This window comes from Scylla paramamosain, chromosome 11, assembly GCF_035594125.1.
Source record: "Scylla paramamosain isolate STU-SP2022 chromosome 11, ASM3559412v1, whole genome shotgun sequence".
In the NCBI taxonomy this organism is placed as follows: domain Eukaryota; kingdom Metazoa; phylum Arthropoda; class Malacostraca; order Decapoda; family Portunidae; genus Scylla; species Scylla paramamosain.
Window position 1 is genome coordinate 29086023 of NC_087161.1, and position 15000 is coordinate 29101022.

Sequence of the window (15000 nt, forward strand, 5' to 3'; positions counted from 1 at the left end):
CACACACACACACACACAGTAACTTGCAACAATAATGAAACAGACCAATTACCTGATGGAATAAATTAACCTGTCCAGACCCGGCCCTTGTAGTGGAGAGAGAGAGAGAGAGAGAGAGAGAGAGAGAGAAGGGGAGGAGATTGGGGGTATCTCTGCATCTTTTGTCTCTCCCAAAAAGGTCTCGTGTGCCACTGAAGATGAGAGTCGGGAGAGGGAGGGATGTCGAGGGACGAAGAGGCTTGAGAGGGCATTATCGACGCTCCTCGCCTCTCCCGAAACCCTTTCCCTGAGTATATTTATTGTGAAAATGTCACGTAATTTGGCTTGAGAATTGTTCTTGAGGGAATTAGTTGGGCCATTGGTGAACGTCAGGTGCTGGCCGGCCCCTCCACAGCGCGGGCACATTGCGGCACAGGAACGCTTTGCTCTCTCACCACGACTGTTTTCAGAGACAGTTTTTATCTTTTTTATTTTTTTTCATTTTTTATTTATTTATTTTTTTTTAATGTAGAAGTCATGTTAATCTGTCACTAGAACCACAAAAAAACGTACCCTCTAAAACCCTTGTCGCTTCAACTAGAGCCTTTTGAAACCAGTGTTGCAGGCAAGGAGCGTGCTCTCACCAACACCCACACGGCTTTGTTGTTGCCCTGTGTGAGAGGCCGAGGTGGTGACGCGCGTTTGGTGTGTGTAGTGTTGCAGCGGTGGCGGCGTGGGCCAGGCATTCCTCTGCTAGAAAAGTCTGCTGCTCTTCGTGGTCTTCTCGTGGTCTCCTTTCGGCTGCTCCCATAAGGGGTCGCCACATCGGATCATCCTTCTCGGTCTTCTGCGTGTTCTTCTCATGTCTTCTTCCACTGCGTCCATAAATCTCCTCTTTGGTCTTCCTCTCTTCCTCCTGCCTAGTTGGGTACATTTCCAGTGTCCTTTCCACATATGCCTTGTCCCCAAACCGACGCACGTGTGTTGTCTCTCCGATGTGTTCGTTGTTTATTTTGTCTCGTCCCGTCACTCCAAGAGCACACCGCAGCATCTTCAATTCCTTTACTTCCATCTCCGCCTCTTGTTTCTGCTATTGGTAGTTTCCATACCATACCATACCGCTCTCAAGGATGCTCACTTTGATTCAACACTCAAGAAAGAGGCGCGTAGGGGAACCATGCCAGCTCTGATACTGCGCCGTCTGCCTCTCTATTTCACTGTTGAAAGTGAGGCTGTGCGATCATAAGGGTATTTTACAACCTGCTTGATTATAGTCACCTGCAATTGATTCTGAACGGATGTAGCCATGCGATGATGGCGTCACTCCTTTCTCTGTGCAATGATGATGATGATGATGATGATGATGATGATGATGATGACAATAACAATAATAGTAGTAGTAGTAGTAGTAAAATACTGCATGGCTTATATAAATAATATGTGTTTCACCGAGGGACACGAGCGAGATGGATAAGCTGAGGTGGGCCGCAGAGTGCCACGCTCACCAAGTAAAGAGAGGGTCACGCTGCCACCCAGATGTGCTCCTTGCACTCGGCCAGTATTCAGAAGCGCTCCGCTCTCTCACTCCGACTATTTTCAGAGGTTACAGAGATGATTGGCCGGGTTCTCACAAGTGTTTATCTTATTAATAATGTAGTACTTTTGTTAACCTGTCACTGGAAACATAAGAACACCATTAAAAACCCGTGTAACTTCAACTAGAGGCTTTTGAGAGTAATGGAGGTGCGGCCAGAAATGTTTCAGAACATAGGCCACATTCACGACAAGTCTGATGGGTAGCATAAGGGTGACCTGCCGCCGCTCGATGGTGACTGAAAAATGGCCGGTTTGTGGCGGGACCAGGAAATCACCACTCCCGCAAGCTGACCACTCGCTGCCGCCTCCTCCACGATCGCTTGAGATAAAGCAAACATCTAAGCGGCTCCCAGCGAACCTGATGTGATGTGAGCGTGGATGTTGAGTGAGTTGGCCGTGTCAGGCCGCGTGTGCGTGAAGTAACAGAAGTATAACACGGGTCTTGCATGCCCGAGTTTTCTTCATGGCTTCTAATAACAGTAAATACAGAAAATAACATAACACCAAGTCGTAGTTAGAAGCGTGGCAAATGGCGATGGTGCTGCGGAGGCCTGGAATCGAGAGGTCTTGTGTAAGCGTTGTGGTGTCTCCGCGTCGCGCCTTCCTGTATAATATTCCTGGTGCAGCACGTGGCCGTGATTCCACCCACTGCCGCTAACAGACGCCAGTTTGCCAAGAACCTAACAGAGGTGATGTAAAAAGACGAAGAGTGTTGAAGATGGCGTGTGTTTATTGCGGGTAAATACAAGGGAGATGAATTACAGAGGTGCAGGTGGATGCTGAAACGCAGCCGGCCACACCATTTTTTCCTCACCAGACGGGGTAGATGCGAACACCGCGGATCGGTCTGGGTCACGACCAAAGAAGCCAGAGTTCCGTTGACTGTAGCCACCTTGGTCACTCACGACCCAGCTACCCTGAGTTGCCGCACACTGGAACAAGAAATTCATCGAGTACGTAAGCATGTAAGCTTCCCATACAAGTGAAGCATCACGCGTTTTAGCGCTTACAGTACAGCACGGCGACCCGTGCTTAGCCTGACTATTAGTGCTATAGACAGGTGGTCCTGAAGGAGCTGCCACCTCTCAATGATGCCTGACGGATCGCACATACGCCACCCAGTGACAGATGTCAGGCAGGCGCATCGCAGTGATCACGAGGGCCATGCCATGATAAATGTGGATTTCGGCCTCAAAGTAGACGAATCAATACGTAGGAAGAATCGCCGATGAAGGATTTTCGCACTACGCAGTTAGCAGTTTCACATCATTATGCAGTAACCATAAAAACAGCGCTGCAAGATAACAGGATATGTAACATTTTTGTGAACCGTCAAATACCGAAGACTCATAATAAGTGCACGGGATTAATGAGGTTAGGTGCATGAGGACTTTGAGGAGATAGCATACTGTACTCGTAGCTTCTATCCATGTTGTTGTTGTTGTTATGAAATGAAACACAAAAACAGGCTAAGAGTTTCAGAAATACTCTGGAAAGGATGAAAGATTGAAGAAACTTGCGCTGCTTCAGTTTGTTTATACTGTTTGCACACTCCATATATTCTGTCTGTGCATTCCATATTTGTTACTCTATTTGGAAAACTGTACATGTGCACACCTGCTTGTGTGTGTGTGTGTGTGTGTGTGTGTGTGTGTGTGTGTGTGTGTGTGTGTGTGTGTGTGTGTGTGTGTGTGTGTGTGTGTGTGTGTGATGCAACACCGAACATTTTTCGATCACCAGAAAGCTGTTTAGAATTGTCACTTTTTAATTTGATTGTTTAACTAATGTATTTAATAAGTAAATTAGTTTTGTTAGTTATTTAGGTATTTACTTTTACAGGTGATGCAGCGTCTTTGTTTAGTTAGCTGGTTAGTTAGTTATCTATCTTCACACCTCCTGATACAGCATGTGTGTTGTGTTGCAGAACAGTGACTGAGTGTTGACAGACGATGGTGCAGCGGGCGGCCTGTTGGTGGAGGCGAGAGGCTGCTGCTGGTGCTGCTGCTCAATCATGCGACTGATGGTCCACAAGGCAGAAAGTGACGGTACCGTGCTTGCAACATCGGAATGAGGGTCACGTTCAAGTCGCTGGTGTTTTTGGCGGCGACAGCAAGCTTCTGTATGGTGATCTTCAACGTGTCTTCCACTCCCCGCCCCACGCAGCGACTCCACTCCCGCATCGCCCACATCACCGCCCAAGTGAGTACAGCCTTCTCTATCCTCCCTCACCCGTGGCCGCTCCCCTCTGCTTCTCTGCCTGCCCTTGCCTTGCCCGTCCAGCTTCTTTGCTCACCTCCCCTGCCTCCCTAACAGCTACCAACTCTCGGCGTCACTTTTTTTTTTTTTATTATTATTTTTTTAATACTTTTTTTATTTACATTTTTATTTATTCATGTATTTATTTAAATGTGGTAACGGTTCCCAAATGCTACAACCAAAATCATTCATTAGGAGGCGCCGTGACAGCCCTAGTAAATAAGGAAACCGGACGTAAAAGCAGAAAAAAAAATATTCATCTATTTTATATATATATATATATATATATATATATATATATATATATATATATATATATATATATATATATATATATATATATATATATATATATATATATATATATATATATATATATATATATATATATATATATATATATATATATATATATATATATAGTTTATTATTATTTTTTTTATCTGTTTATTTATTTAGTGTGTGTGTGTGTGTGTGTGTGTGTGGGATTCACCTACGGTCGTCTGCTGGTCACCCAACCAGCCGTTCCCCCACGGAAAGAGCTCAGAGGTCATAGTGACAAATCTTTGGATAGGACTGAGACTACTTACACACCACACACCGGAACAGCGAGGTCACAACCCCTCCGGTTACATCCCGTACCTACTTGCTGCTAGGTGAACAGGGGCTACACATTAAGAGGCTCACCCATTTGCCTCATCGCGCCTGGGATTCAAACGGAGTGCCCTAACCACTATACTACGCGGTGTGTGTGTGTGTGTGTGTGTGTGTTTAGGTGACGTCACACAAGAGTGGGTGTTGCCTTGCTCGCGAAGGTTGAGTGTTGAGTGCTTCATTGCATGGGTTTGAGGCAATGGAGCTACTCCATGAACAATGAACACTAAGTCAGGGGAACATTTTGTTGTACTGGGATACGAACCAAATATATTCCAAAATGCATTGCATCGATGTACTGTACACCTATACCAGTATTTCTATGCTGCCATTGAAGGTTGTATCTACATTGTGATGTGTGCGTACTGCTGGTAAAAAAAAAAAAAAAATAGTCGCATTTCTTGGATGGTTTCAGTTGCAGTCAGCAGTTGTCCCAAAAGAGGACATGATGCTGTGCATTTACTAAAGTTTCTTGGTTCGCCTTGACTTGCAGTTTGTAAATATGCAAATTCACAAAGTAAAATCTACATTATATTATTATTATTAATAGTAATAGTAATGTTTTTTTTAATCTGCCCAGGACCTGGCGGCTATCAGACATTCCCCAGACGCTGCGGGCGTCCTCCCCCAGCCTATAGACATCCCAGGCGTCCTGAGCACATCACCTCGCATCCTTCTCAATGTATCAGGAGTTGTGGCCGCTCCCTGTGGGCACGACTGCCAGCCACCAAGAAACAAGTCAGTAGAAACACCAACTCTCCTCAGTGATGCCAGAGTTCCTCAGCACCAACAGCAGCAGCAAAACACCAACACGGAGCAGCTATGCGATCGTGCGTGCAGACTGAATAAGCTAGGCAAGAAAGGCCTCATCAGGCACAGCATGTACATCTCTAGGGTGCAGGTGAGGCAAGGGTGCAAAGTTCAGTGAAGGTGCTTGCAAGATTCTCTCTCTCTCTCTCTCTCTCTCTCTCTCTCTCTCTCTCTCTCTCTCTCTCTCTCTCTCTCTCTCTCTCTCTCTCTCTCTCTCTCTCTCTCTCTCTTCTACAAGATTTTCATATTGGTGATGTAATGAAATTATGGTTTGTCAGAATTGTTAGGTCTTGGAAGTCATGCATTATAGTTACTGCAGTAATGTCCTTCCTAATTCCTCAAATTTTTATGTTGAAGATATCTTCATTTACCTTCAATTAATCTTTCCATAAAGATTTTTTCCTTTTAAATAACATTGGGAAACAATAATATCAAGGTACTGACCTTTCAATAAATTTTTAAACATGTTACATATTTCCATGAGCTCATCCATGAAGCATCACCAGTGTCACACTTGAGCAGTCTGTGTGGGGGCACCGTCCATGACTAGCCTTACTATGAGCAGAAATATGTGGAATATGATCAAGTTATTTAATCAAGAAATTGTTCATCAGATAAATAAGTAATTGAAATTTAAATAAATAAAAATAAATAAAAACTAAGGAGACCACATTTTGCTCTTCATTCACCAGCACTGATGCAAGTTCATTATCAAGGTTCTGGCCAAGGGCAACAAAAGCAGAGAGAGAGAGAGAGAGAGAGAGAGAGAGAGAGAGGCCTTCTGAATGAACCAGTCTGCAAAAAGAGTGGAGTCAAAAGAAATATCCAGAGTTACAAGAGTAGAGTCCTGAAAGAATTTAAGTCATAGGCAGGAGGAAATACAGAAGCAGGCAGAGAGTTCCACAGTCAAAGGGGTGAAAGATTCACAATATTGATTGATTCTTTCATTACGGAAGTAGACAGAAGAGAGGTGAGACAAAGTATAAAGTCTTGTGCAGTGAGGCCACAGAACAGTGGAGGAAGCATGCAATCAGTAAGATCACAAGCACAGTCAGTATGAAAGTAGCAACAGAAGACAGCAAGAGATGCAACTTTACACCGAAGGGATACAGGCTGAAGACAGCTAGAATAGAGATGGAGGCTGAAAACAGTCAGTCAGAGGAGAAGAGTTGGTGAGATTAAATGCTTTTGATTGCACCTTGTTTTTTCTCTCTCTCTCTCTCTCTCTCTCTCTCTCTCTCTCTCTCTCTCTCTCTCTCTCTCTCTCTCTCTCTCTCTCTCTCTCTCTCTCTCTCTCTCTCTCTCTCTCTCTCTCTCTCTCTCTCTCTCATCATATCTAGAGTGTATGTAGGTTGTAGCTTCACTTACCTTGACTAATTAGAATGTCTTTCTCAGGTGGAGAATGTAACACTGCCAGGGTCATGGACTGTGACAAGTGAGTTGGTGGACCGCCTTTCACAGCGACAGAGACATGTGCAGGAGGTGTGTCCTAACTTAACATTCTGATCCCAATATGTAATATGCTGTAGTAGGCACAGATTCATGATGTGCATGTTAATTATGCTTACCTTTATCATTCATTTTGAACTGATTGGTAAAATGTACAGTAACAAGAGGTGCTTCTGTAGAGACTTGATATCAGAATGTACAGAGAACCCCTGGTTTACCAGTGTTCATCCATTGAGACTGTATAAGTGATCTGAATTTTTAAAGGAAAAAGTAGTTTGAAAATCATGAAAAATGTAATTTATCACCATGCCATTTTAATAGTGATGGTTGAATATTTTCTACAAGTGTTTGTGTTCCATTGTGACCTGTTGAAGTGAGTCTTAACATGTTGACTAATGAAACAGAAACAGAATGTATGTAGACATCTCAAGAAAGGCAGATCACTTTAATTTAATGAAGGAATATTTCATAGATTTGTCTGTTTCTTCCATAGCAATAGTTCATCTTGCAAAAGCAGTTGGTTGTATAGTAAATGAAAGTATAGAAGAATGGTTTTCAAACTTACTGGCATACTAAATGTACATCTTGGGACTTTCACAGCACACCAACTCTGTAGTCAGTGTAGTGTAGGTCTACTAAAAGGCACAGATTTAAAAGCACATACCTTTTTAGGAAAAATAGGCAGCAGGCAGCACATAGTTTGCATATCAGTGGTATAGAAGAACAGACTAAGTAAGCAATGCTGACAGATGATTTGCTACTAAGGGTGTTGTATCACAACATATATACTAGATGTTACACAAGGAGACATGTGATCATAATGGACTTTATTTTTGCATGCCTTCTAAAAGTATGCAAAATAAATGCAGTCAGAATGAGAAATGTGTATGTTTCCAAAAGGCATATAATTTCTGTGCTCATACATAATCACTATCAATTAGAATTCTCCAAGTTACATAAATGTGAGCTGTCTTCTGGCCTGATATCCTGCTTTGAAAAATTTGACAGTTTGAGCAACACTGATAATGAAAATTAATACAAAGTATTTCACCTCTTCATTTGAAAGAACCAGTTCATATTTCATAGTGATGTGTAAATGTATACATACTGTATTGATTTTTTTAGCAAAATTAACATTTTTGCTTCTTGAAACTCCTGTGCTATCTTTCTTAAATATGGATATGTTGAACTTAACTCTAATGTTTCAAATATGACTATGATCCCCTCATCTTATGATTTTCCTGCTCATAACTAGCAACATTCCACCTCAGACCTGCAGAAAGTATGGGCTGGACAAAGCCAACAAGACATACCAGCCCAATGCCTGGGAATTCCTTATCAATGAGGAGCACAATTTGGCATGGTGCAATGTATTCAAAGCAGCATCATCCACATGGTTCTACAACTTCAACCTCCTTGCGGGCTTCTCAGAATTTGAGCTCCTCCACACCAAGGAGTCACCTGTCACTCTGGCTCGGAAACGTTACAAAAGGTTTGTGTTTGTTTAGGCAAAGTGGTGTTCTCATTGAAAACAAGTCAGTAAATCAGTAACTTCTTTAACAGACATTATTAGTGAATATTTGCTTTAGAAAAACATGTAATGAATTTAAAAACTTTAGCCAGTGCAGAAAGTTGGTTCTGAATAGATAGAGGGATCTGGAGTGATTTGTGTTGAGCAGTAGTCTACTGAACGCAACAGATGTGATACTCACTGCAACTGAATGGAATGAATAACTGCCTATACAGGGCAGCACTTGCACTTTCTTCTGTGCTGTATTGATGGTTAAGTTGGTCAACTTATGGTATACTCATTACTGTCTGCTGATCAAGTTACGTAGGTGAATATCCACTTTGTGGATAGATTGGTCACTCATTACTGTCTGCTGACCAAGTTAGGTAGGTGAATATCCACTTTGTGGATAGATTGGGAACCAGCTGTACTCAAGAAAGCTGTGTGAGGTGAATACACTTCAAGATGGGAGCATGGCTTTGAAAGAAAACAAACAGGCAGCCACTCAGACACATTGTGCCTGTTATGTGCAACTTGATATCTCAGCATGGTTTTTCTTTTCTTTTTTTTTTTTTTTTTTTTTTTTTTTTTTCTCTCTCCAGTGTTTTCTTTTTAGTTCTCTTTAAAAACTTTGCTTTTTTATATATATTCCAATACAATTATATAACTAGAAAGAGGAATAGAAATATGATTTCTTTTCAACTATCATTCAGTTATGCACAAATCATTGCACAAATTACAAATATAGTAAAAACATCAAAATACATATTTTCAGAAGTCCTTCCAATAAAGAAGACAATTGAGTATTTTGTAAATACATTCCTTATGTATTTTTCACATGAAGTATTAGTGATGGTTTTTCTTCATGGCAAGTTTTTAGATAAAGAAGGATTAGAAATTTATTAAAAGCTACATTTGAATTTTTTTTTATTTGATTTTTATCAGTTGTCTTGAGTTGTGGATCTGAAAACAAGTGAAGATTATTTTGATGTAGGCATACATATCATGTAAATAGAATTATGAAAATAAACTCAAGAGATGGTGTGACACTTCCCTACATATAGAAAACTTTGTGTGCTTATGACTGCCATGTTTCCTTTGCCACAGACCCAGTGTAGAGGAACTGAAGAAGGTTTTGAATAGTACTCATCCCCCACTCTCCTTCATGATAGTACGGCATCCCTTTGAGCGCCTCGTCTCAGGATACAGGTCAGTCCTCCCTGCTGATGTTGGTGGGAGACATGGTCATCTTAGAGCCTTGAAAGAAAGAGAATCCACCCTGAGTAGTGTGAGTGACCTGACCTGAAATGAATGTGGATTGGTGATAGGATATGTTTGTCTCAAACCATGAAGGCACACAGGAACATTAGCTAGGTACTTCTACAAATATTTTCTTTTAAAATGTAGAAATTGCAGTTGAAGTTTGCTCTTCTGTAACTGTAAATATCTTAGGAATGAATTGTGGGAGTCCCAATAATTTTGTTACAGATGAAAACTGAATAACTTTTTTTTTTTTTTTTTTTTTTTTTTTTTTTTTTTTTTTTTTTTTTTTAATGTTACTGGTTCACTGCTGTAGCAGTAGCATGGTCTTAGCTCACAATTTTGAGGTGTCTTATTTGAGTCCCAAGAAAGATGAAGGCAGACCATAAGGATTGTCATTGTGATTTTGCTTTCTAGCAGGAATGAATAGCTAGCAGTTGTATCCCCCTATTTGTGTCTTATGTTTGCTCCAAGACACCAGAAATGGTCTGTGCCACACTGTGAGAGGGTATTCTGTGAATAAGCAGCTTTTTTTTTTTAAGGAAACAGTTTTGTGGCAGTTCTCTTCCCTAGGAAGAAGCATTTGGCCTGAAGTGAGATGTAATGATTATCAGTCACAGTAATGAAGATGCAGTGTTTTTTGGCTTCAAAATGTGCTATATTACCAGTCACAATAATAGTCATCCATGAAGAATGTTACAATTGCAGAGACAAGATTTTATCAGGAAACAGGTACTACAGTAAGCTTTCAAGGACAGTGGCCAAGACCTACCAAGGCCTTGCATCAAGTGTGAAGGACAGAGAGTGGAAATGGCCTAAGGCTGGCAGACCCTCTGGGGCGAAGGTGATAGCCACATTCCCTCAGTTTGTACAGTTCCTCCTGGATGAGACATCGAAAGGCAACAAGTTAGATGAGCACTGGATTCCGATGAGCACCTTCTGCACCCCGTGCTTGGTGCCATTTGATGTGTTTGCCAAGGTAGGACCTCAAGCCTTTGTCCAACTCTTCACTCTGTCCCACACTATCTCATTTGCAAAACTCATTCCTGCTTCCTTTTATTTATTTTTTTTATTTTGCAATAATGATGATAATAGTAATCCATATCTATCATAAGTACTCCTTTAGCTCTAACTCTCCTTATGTATTAGGTCTATTTATGCTAATGTATGTTGTTTTCATTCTCTGATGCTTCCATATATATATATATATATATATATATATATATATATATATATATATATATATATATATATATATATATATATATATATATATATATATATATATATATATATATATATATATATTTATTTATTTATTTATTTATTTATTTATTTATTTATTTATTTTGTTTATTTATTTTTATTTACTTTATTTATTTATTTTATTTTATTTTTATTTTTTTCCTCTCATGATTTTGTGTTCCTCATTCAGTGTTTCCTCAGTCAGTCAAGGAAGTAAAGCAATACAATAAGAAAGACATAGATAAATATACTCAATGTACAGAAAAAAATGGAACTGTGTCCTGCGTCACTAAAGATGATGAGCTCATCAAATGTTCTTACTGCAAGTATTTTCCTGTTGAAGCACTGCACACAGCATAGGTCTCCTAGTATTGCAGTCCAGGCACATGCAGGCTTTGGGTCACACAGCTTATGAAACCTTATATATACTTTGCATTCATGAATATGAATGATATATAATATGGTGTAATTTTAATCTTCTCAGGTTGAAACACTCCAGGAAGATGGAAACTACATCATATTTTCATCTGGTGAGTATGAGGATTTGTTAATCTGCTGAAATTCATTTTAATTTGTATGTTTAGTAAAAGGGGTTTTACAACGCCCTTTATGAACAATATAATGGATATGACTGAGCCTTATAACATTAAACAAACTGTGTGTCATAAAATGAGCACTATATTTGAAGAGAGCCACAATCATGGTGTGATGTGGCATACCATAAAAGCCACAATCATGCCATATGTGCTATAAGGGTTAAACTACTATATATTGAAACACTTTTCAATGCTAAAAATTTTCCTGCCTTGACATGTAATACATAGAATGGAATTATTCATCATACTGCTGTTGCTTACTATACTCGTACATAGCCAAATATGAGTGGGATACCAGCATACTGACTACAGTGGCTATCAATAACTACTAAACATCTCTGGGATACCAGCACACTGACTACACTGCCTATCAGTACCCACCAAACATCACTGGGATACCAGCACACTGACTACACTGGCTATCATTACCCATTATCTTTATGAACCTTGTATCTGAAGAACTCCCTCAAAAAAGGCTGCATTTATTTCTTGATTTCTTTATTATTATTTTTTTATTCATTGTACTCTTAACACTGCATATTTAATTCCTTTTTCAACACTTTAAATATCAGATATGATGCACACACTTAAATTACTTTTACCATTCATTCTTGGCATACCTCAAGTACTTCTCAAGTAATTAGAATTGTTTTGATCCTTAGTCCTTGTCTTTCACTTTACCTCCAAATCTTGTTTATTTATGTGGCATTCAGTATGCCATCCTATGAGTATCACACAAGCCCTTATCTTGATGCTCACATTGCTTCATATGTTCTTTGATCATATACCCTTGAGATCCAATTTTTTTTCTCCCCTGGGCAGTTCTTTCTCTTGTGCCATCTTCCATGTTTGCATGGGATTGAACCAAAATATGTATTCTCATAATTTACCAGCTTTTCCTCTTTACACTCAGTAAATTCTCACAATATGCCATCCATCTCTCTCTCTCTCTCTCTCTCTCTCTCTCTCTCTCTCTCTCTCTCTCTCTCTCTCTCTCTCTCTCTCTCTCTCTCTCTCTCTCTCTCTCTCTCTCTCTCTCTCTCTCTCTCTCTCTCTCTCTCTCTCTCTCTCTCTCTCTCTCTCTCTCTCTCTCTCTCTCTCTCTCTCTCTCCTTATTTATTGTTGCCTTTGGCAGGTACTCCTCATATATATAAAAAATAAGTAAATAAAAAATAAACAGGACTTATGTAGTGGTTATACAGTGGTAACCCATGTTATTAACACTCATAGCACTTACTTAAGTCAAATCTAATGAAATAATGTAACTTTGACAGGCATCAAGGATATCATCAAGCCTAAGATGATCAACCGTGCTCGTGATGGCCCCACTAAAGAAGTGGCAAGCAGGTTCTTGTGTCAGCTGACCAAAGAACAGATGGAGGGACTTATACAAATGTACAAGATGGACTTGGAGTTGTTCCAGTATGATGTATCAAAATATCAGGAATGTGTAAGGGAGTCTGACAAGACTAACCTCACTTCATTGGGTGCCTAGTGTCCCCACACAACTCTCAACGTGCTGTGATCTCCTCAGCCTTAGGCAACAATGGTGGCAATGTGGCAAGACAGCTTCCATGTAGCCCAACAGTGATGGACTTAAAGAATTGAAACTTTATTTCTTGCTACCCCTTAATTCAGCCAGATCTTGTGTCTGATAGACACAAATGTGCCACATTGTGTCTTGGCAAGTGCCTCTCCACATTTTTTTTTTTTTTTTTTTTTTTTTTTTTTTGTGTGTGTGTGTGTGGGTGTGTGTGTGTGTGTGTGTGTGTGTGTGTGTGTGTGTGTAGGCAAGTCATTGATGTACCCTTCTTTGTCATTAGATATATAGACACAGACAAGTCAGCTGCATCAACTAGTATACTACATGCCCCACACACACACACACACACACACACACACTTTGGAAAACTTCCTTGATGAAAACACAAATATTGTATGGTTAACATTTAACCAGTGGAAGGGAAATATAATGATTTGTTGACATTCTTAAAACAGGGTAAATTTGTGTCTTACCCATATTTATAAAATAAATAGCTATGTATTTTCTTATTAGAGTAGTGTAATCATCTCACCAGAGGTGTCCATTTCTACTGTCATATGAATGGCAATTCATCAAAATGCTTGGGAACCATTTATATTAAATCTTAATACTTCTATATTTCTCGTGGGGGGAATTTTTATCTTTAGAATGGCAGATGTGATGATGAGATGCTCATTTTTTATCTTGTCAAATCATGCAGTACTTTACTCAGTGCTTACCATCCACATAAAAACACATCCAGAATCACCTAAGAATCAGCTACTTAGTTATATAATGAATAAGGTGGTAAATTACTGTCTAAAGTATTTTTTATCTATTTATCTATCTATATCTCAGATGCCTTAGTTCCACTGAGAGCATTTCTTAAGAGGATGGCCATGGCAGAAGAACCTCCACCACTCCCTATCCAAGCACTTAAATAAGCAAAACAAGGAATCTTTGGATAGTGAATATTTATTACACATTTGCAAATTCTCAGTGTGCAATAGTCAAAAGTGCAGTCTTCACAGGCAAAAAATTCAATGAAATGTAAACTAATCGGTCAAGATCAGCATAGTATTATAGAACAGGAATGCAACAACATTTTCCTTGGTAGAAAGTAAGAGTCAAAAACTAACCTTTGGAGAGGAAAGTAGGAACAAAGTCAGGGAGCAACATATGGCTCTATATTTTCCTTTGTCCCATTTACTTCCAAATAAGGTATTTTTATGCAGAAGTATTATAATCAGCTCAAAATGAGACTGAGTCATAAAAGTTACATATTCAACCCGAATGTCTTTATTATACTTTCCTTATATTGTGCCTCCATGTGGTGCAACTCTTATAATGCCAAACATCATTCATATTAATTGAAGGTGGATCTAGTGACTGTATAACTTTCTTCACTTGAGGACTGCTTGATATAAATCTTCACTTCAACATGTGAAATACCTTTCTAGTCACAGGAATAATGAGAAGATTAAAAGATATGTAAAAAGAAATAGAAAAAGTATTATAAGAGCACCAAGCAGAATTTCATGTCTAAATCACAGAGAGGCACAAGCTTATATAGTGTGTTTGTCTGGGGAGGACAAGGGACTATTCCTGAACCATCCAGTGTGAAGTCAGTAGAGGTCTGAAAGAAGAGTTCAGCTTTAGAGATGAACTAGGTGGCACAGGAGCTATATGGATAGAATGAAGTAGGGAAAAAATTGCTAGATGGAGATATTTTTAGCTAGATGCCTGAAATTCTGAGAAGTTGCACTGGCTTAATTTTAATATATATTTTTTATGAAGAGATTTGACATGATTTGAGAAGAGATTTGACATGATTTCAGGTAGAAATGTAAAGGGCAAATGTTTCAGGAGATGGAAGGCTAATTTACCATCAGTGAGCTGCTTCTCTATCCCAAACAGCATGAGAGTAAGCTGAAGAGAAATGAGGTTTATGAGCTTTGGAACTAGAGAGAGAGTATTTAGAGTGCATGCCCCAACACCAGAGACTGTCTTTAATGCACCTTGCACAGAGAGATGGATCTCTTGACAAGGAAGCAAGAATCATTACAGAGAAAATTATTATAGTAGCTACTTTCTCAGGCTCTCCCCATATAGTAGACTTGTAG

The 15000-nt window shown here is 39.6% G+C and overlaps 1 protein-coding gene across 2 annotated transcripts in view; it reads left to right on the top strand.

Moving 5' to 3' along the window:
• LOC135105249 (carbohydrate sulfotransferase 11-like) overlaps positions 1-14167 on the top strand; it is a 50929-nt gene extending 36762 nt beyond the window's left edge. For both annotated transcript variants that reach the window (XM_064013461.1, XM_064013462.1), the window contains exons 2-9: positions 3500-3774; positions 5066-5386; positions 6691-6777; positions 8016-8236; positions 9362-9463; positions 10223-10493; positions 11244-11289; positions 12630-14167. In XM_064013461.1, the coding sequence (XP_063869531.1) occupies positions 3643-3774; positions 5066-5386; positions 6691-6777; positions 8016-8236; positions 9362-9463; positions 10223-10493; positions 11244-11289; positions 12630-12850 (1401 nt within the window). In that variant the 5' untranslated portion in view covers positions 3500-3642 and the 3' untranslated portion in view covers positions 12851-14167. The remainder of the gene's footprint in view (positions 1-3499; positions 3775-5065; positions 5387-6690; positions 6778-8015; positions 8237-9361; positions 9464-10222; positions 10494-11243; positions 11290-12629) is intronic.
• The last annotated feature ends 833 nt before the right edge of the window (positions 14168-15000 follow it).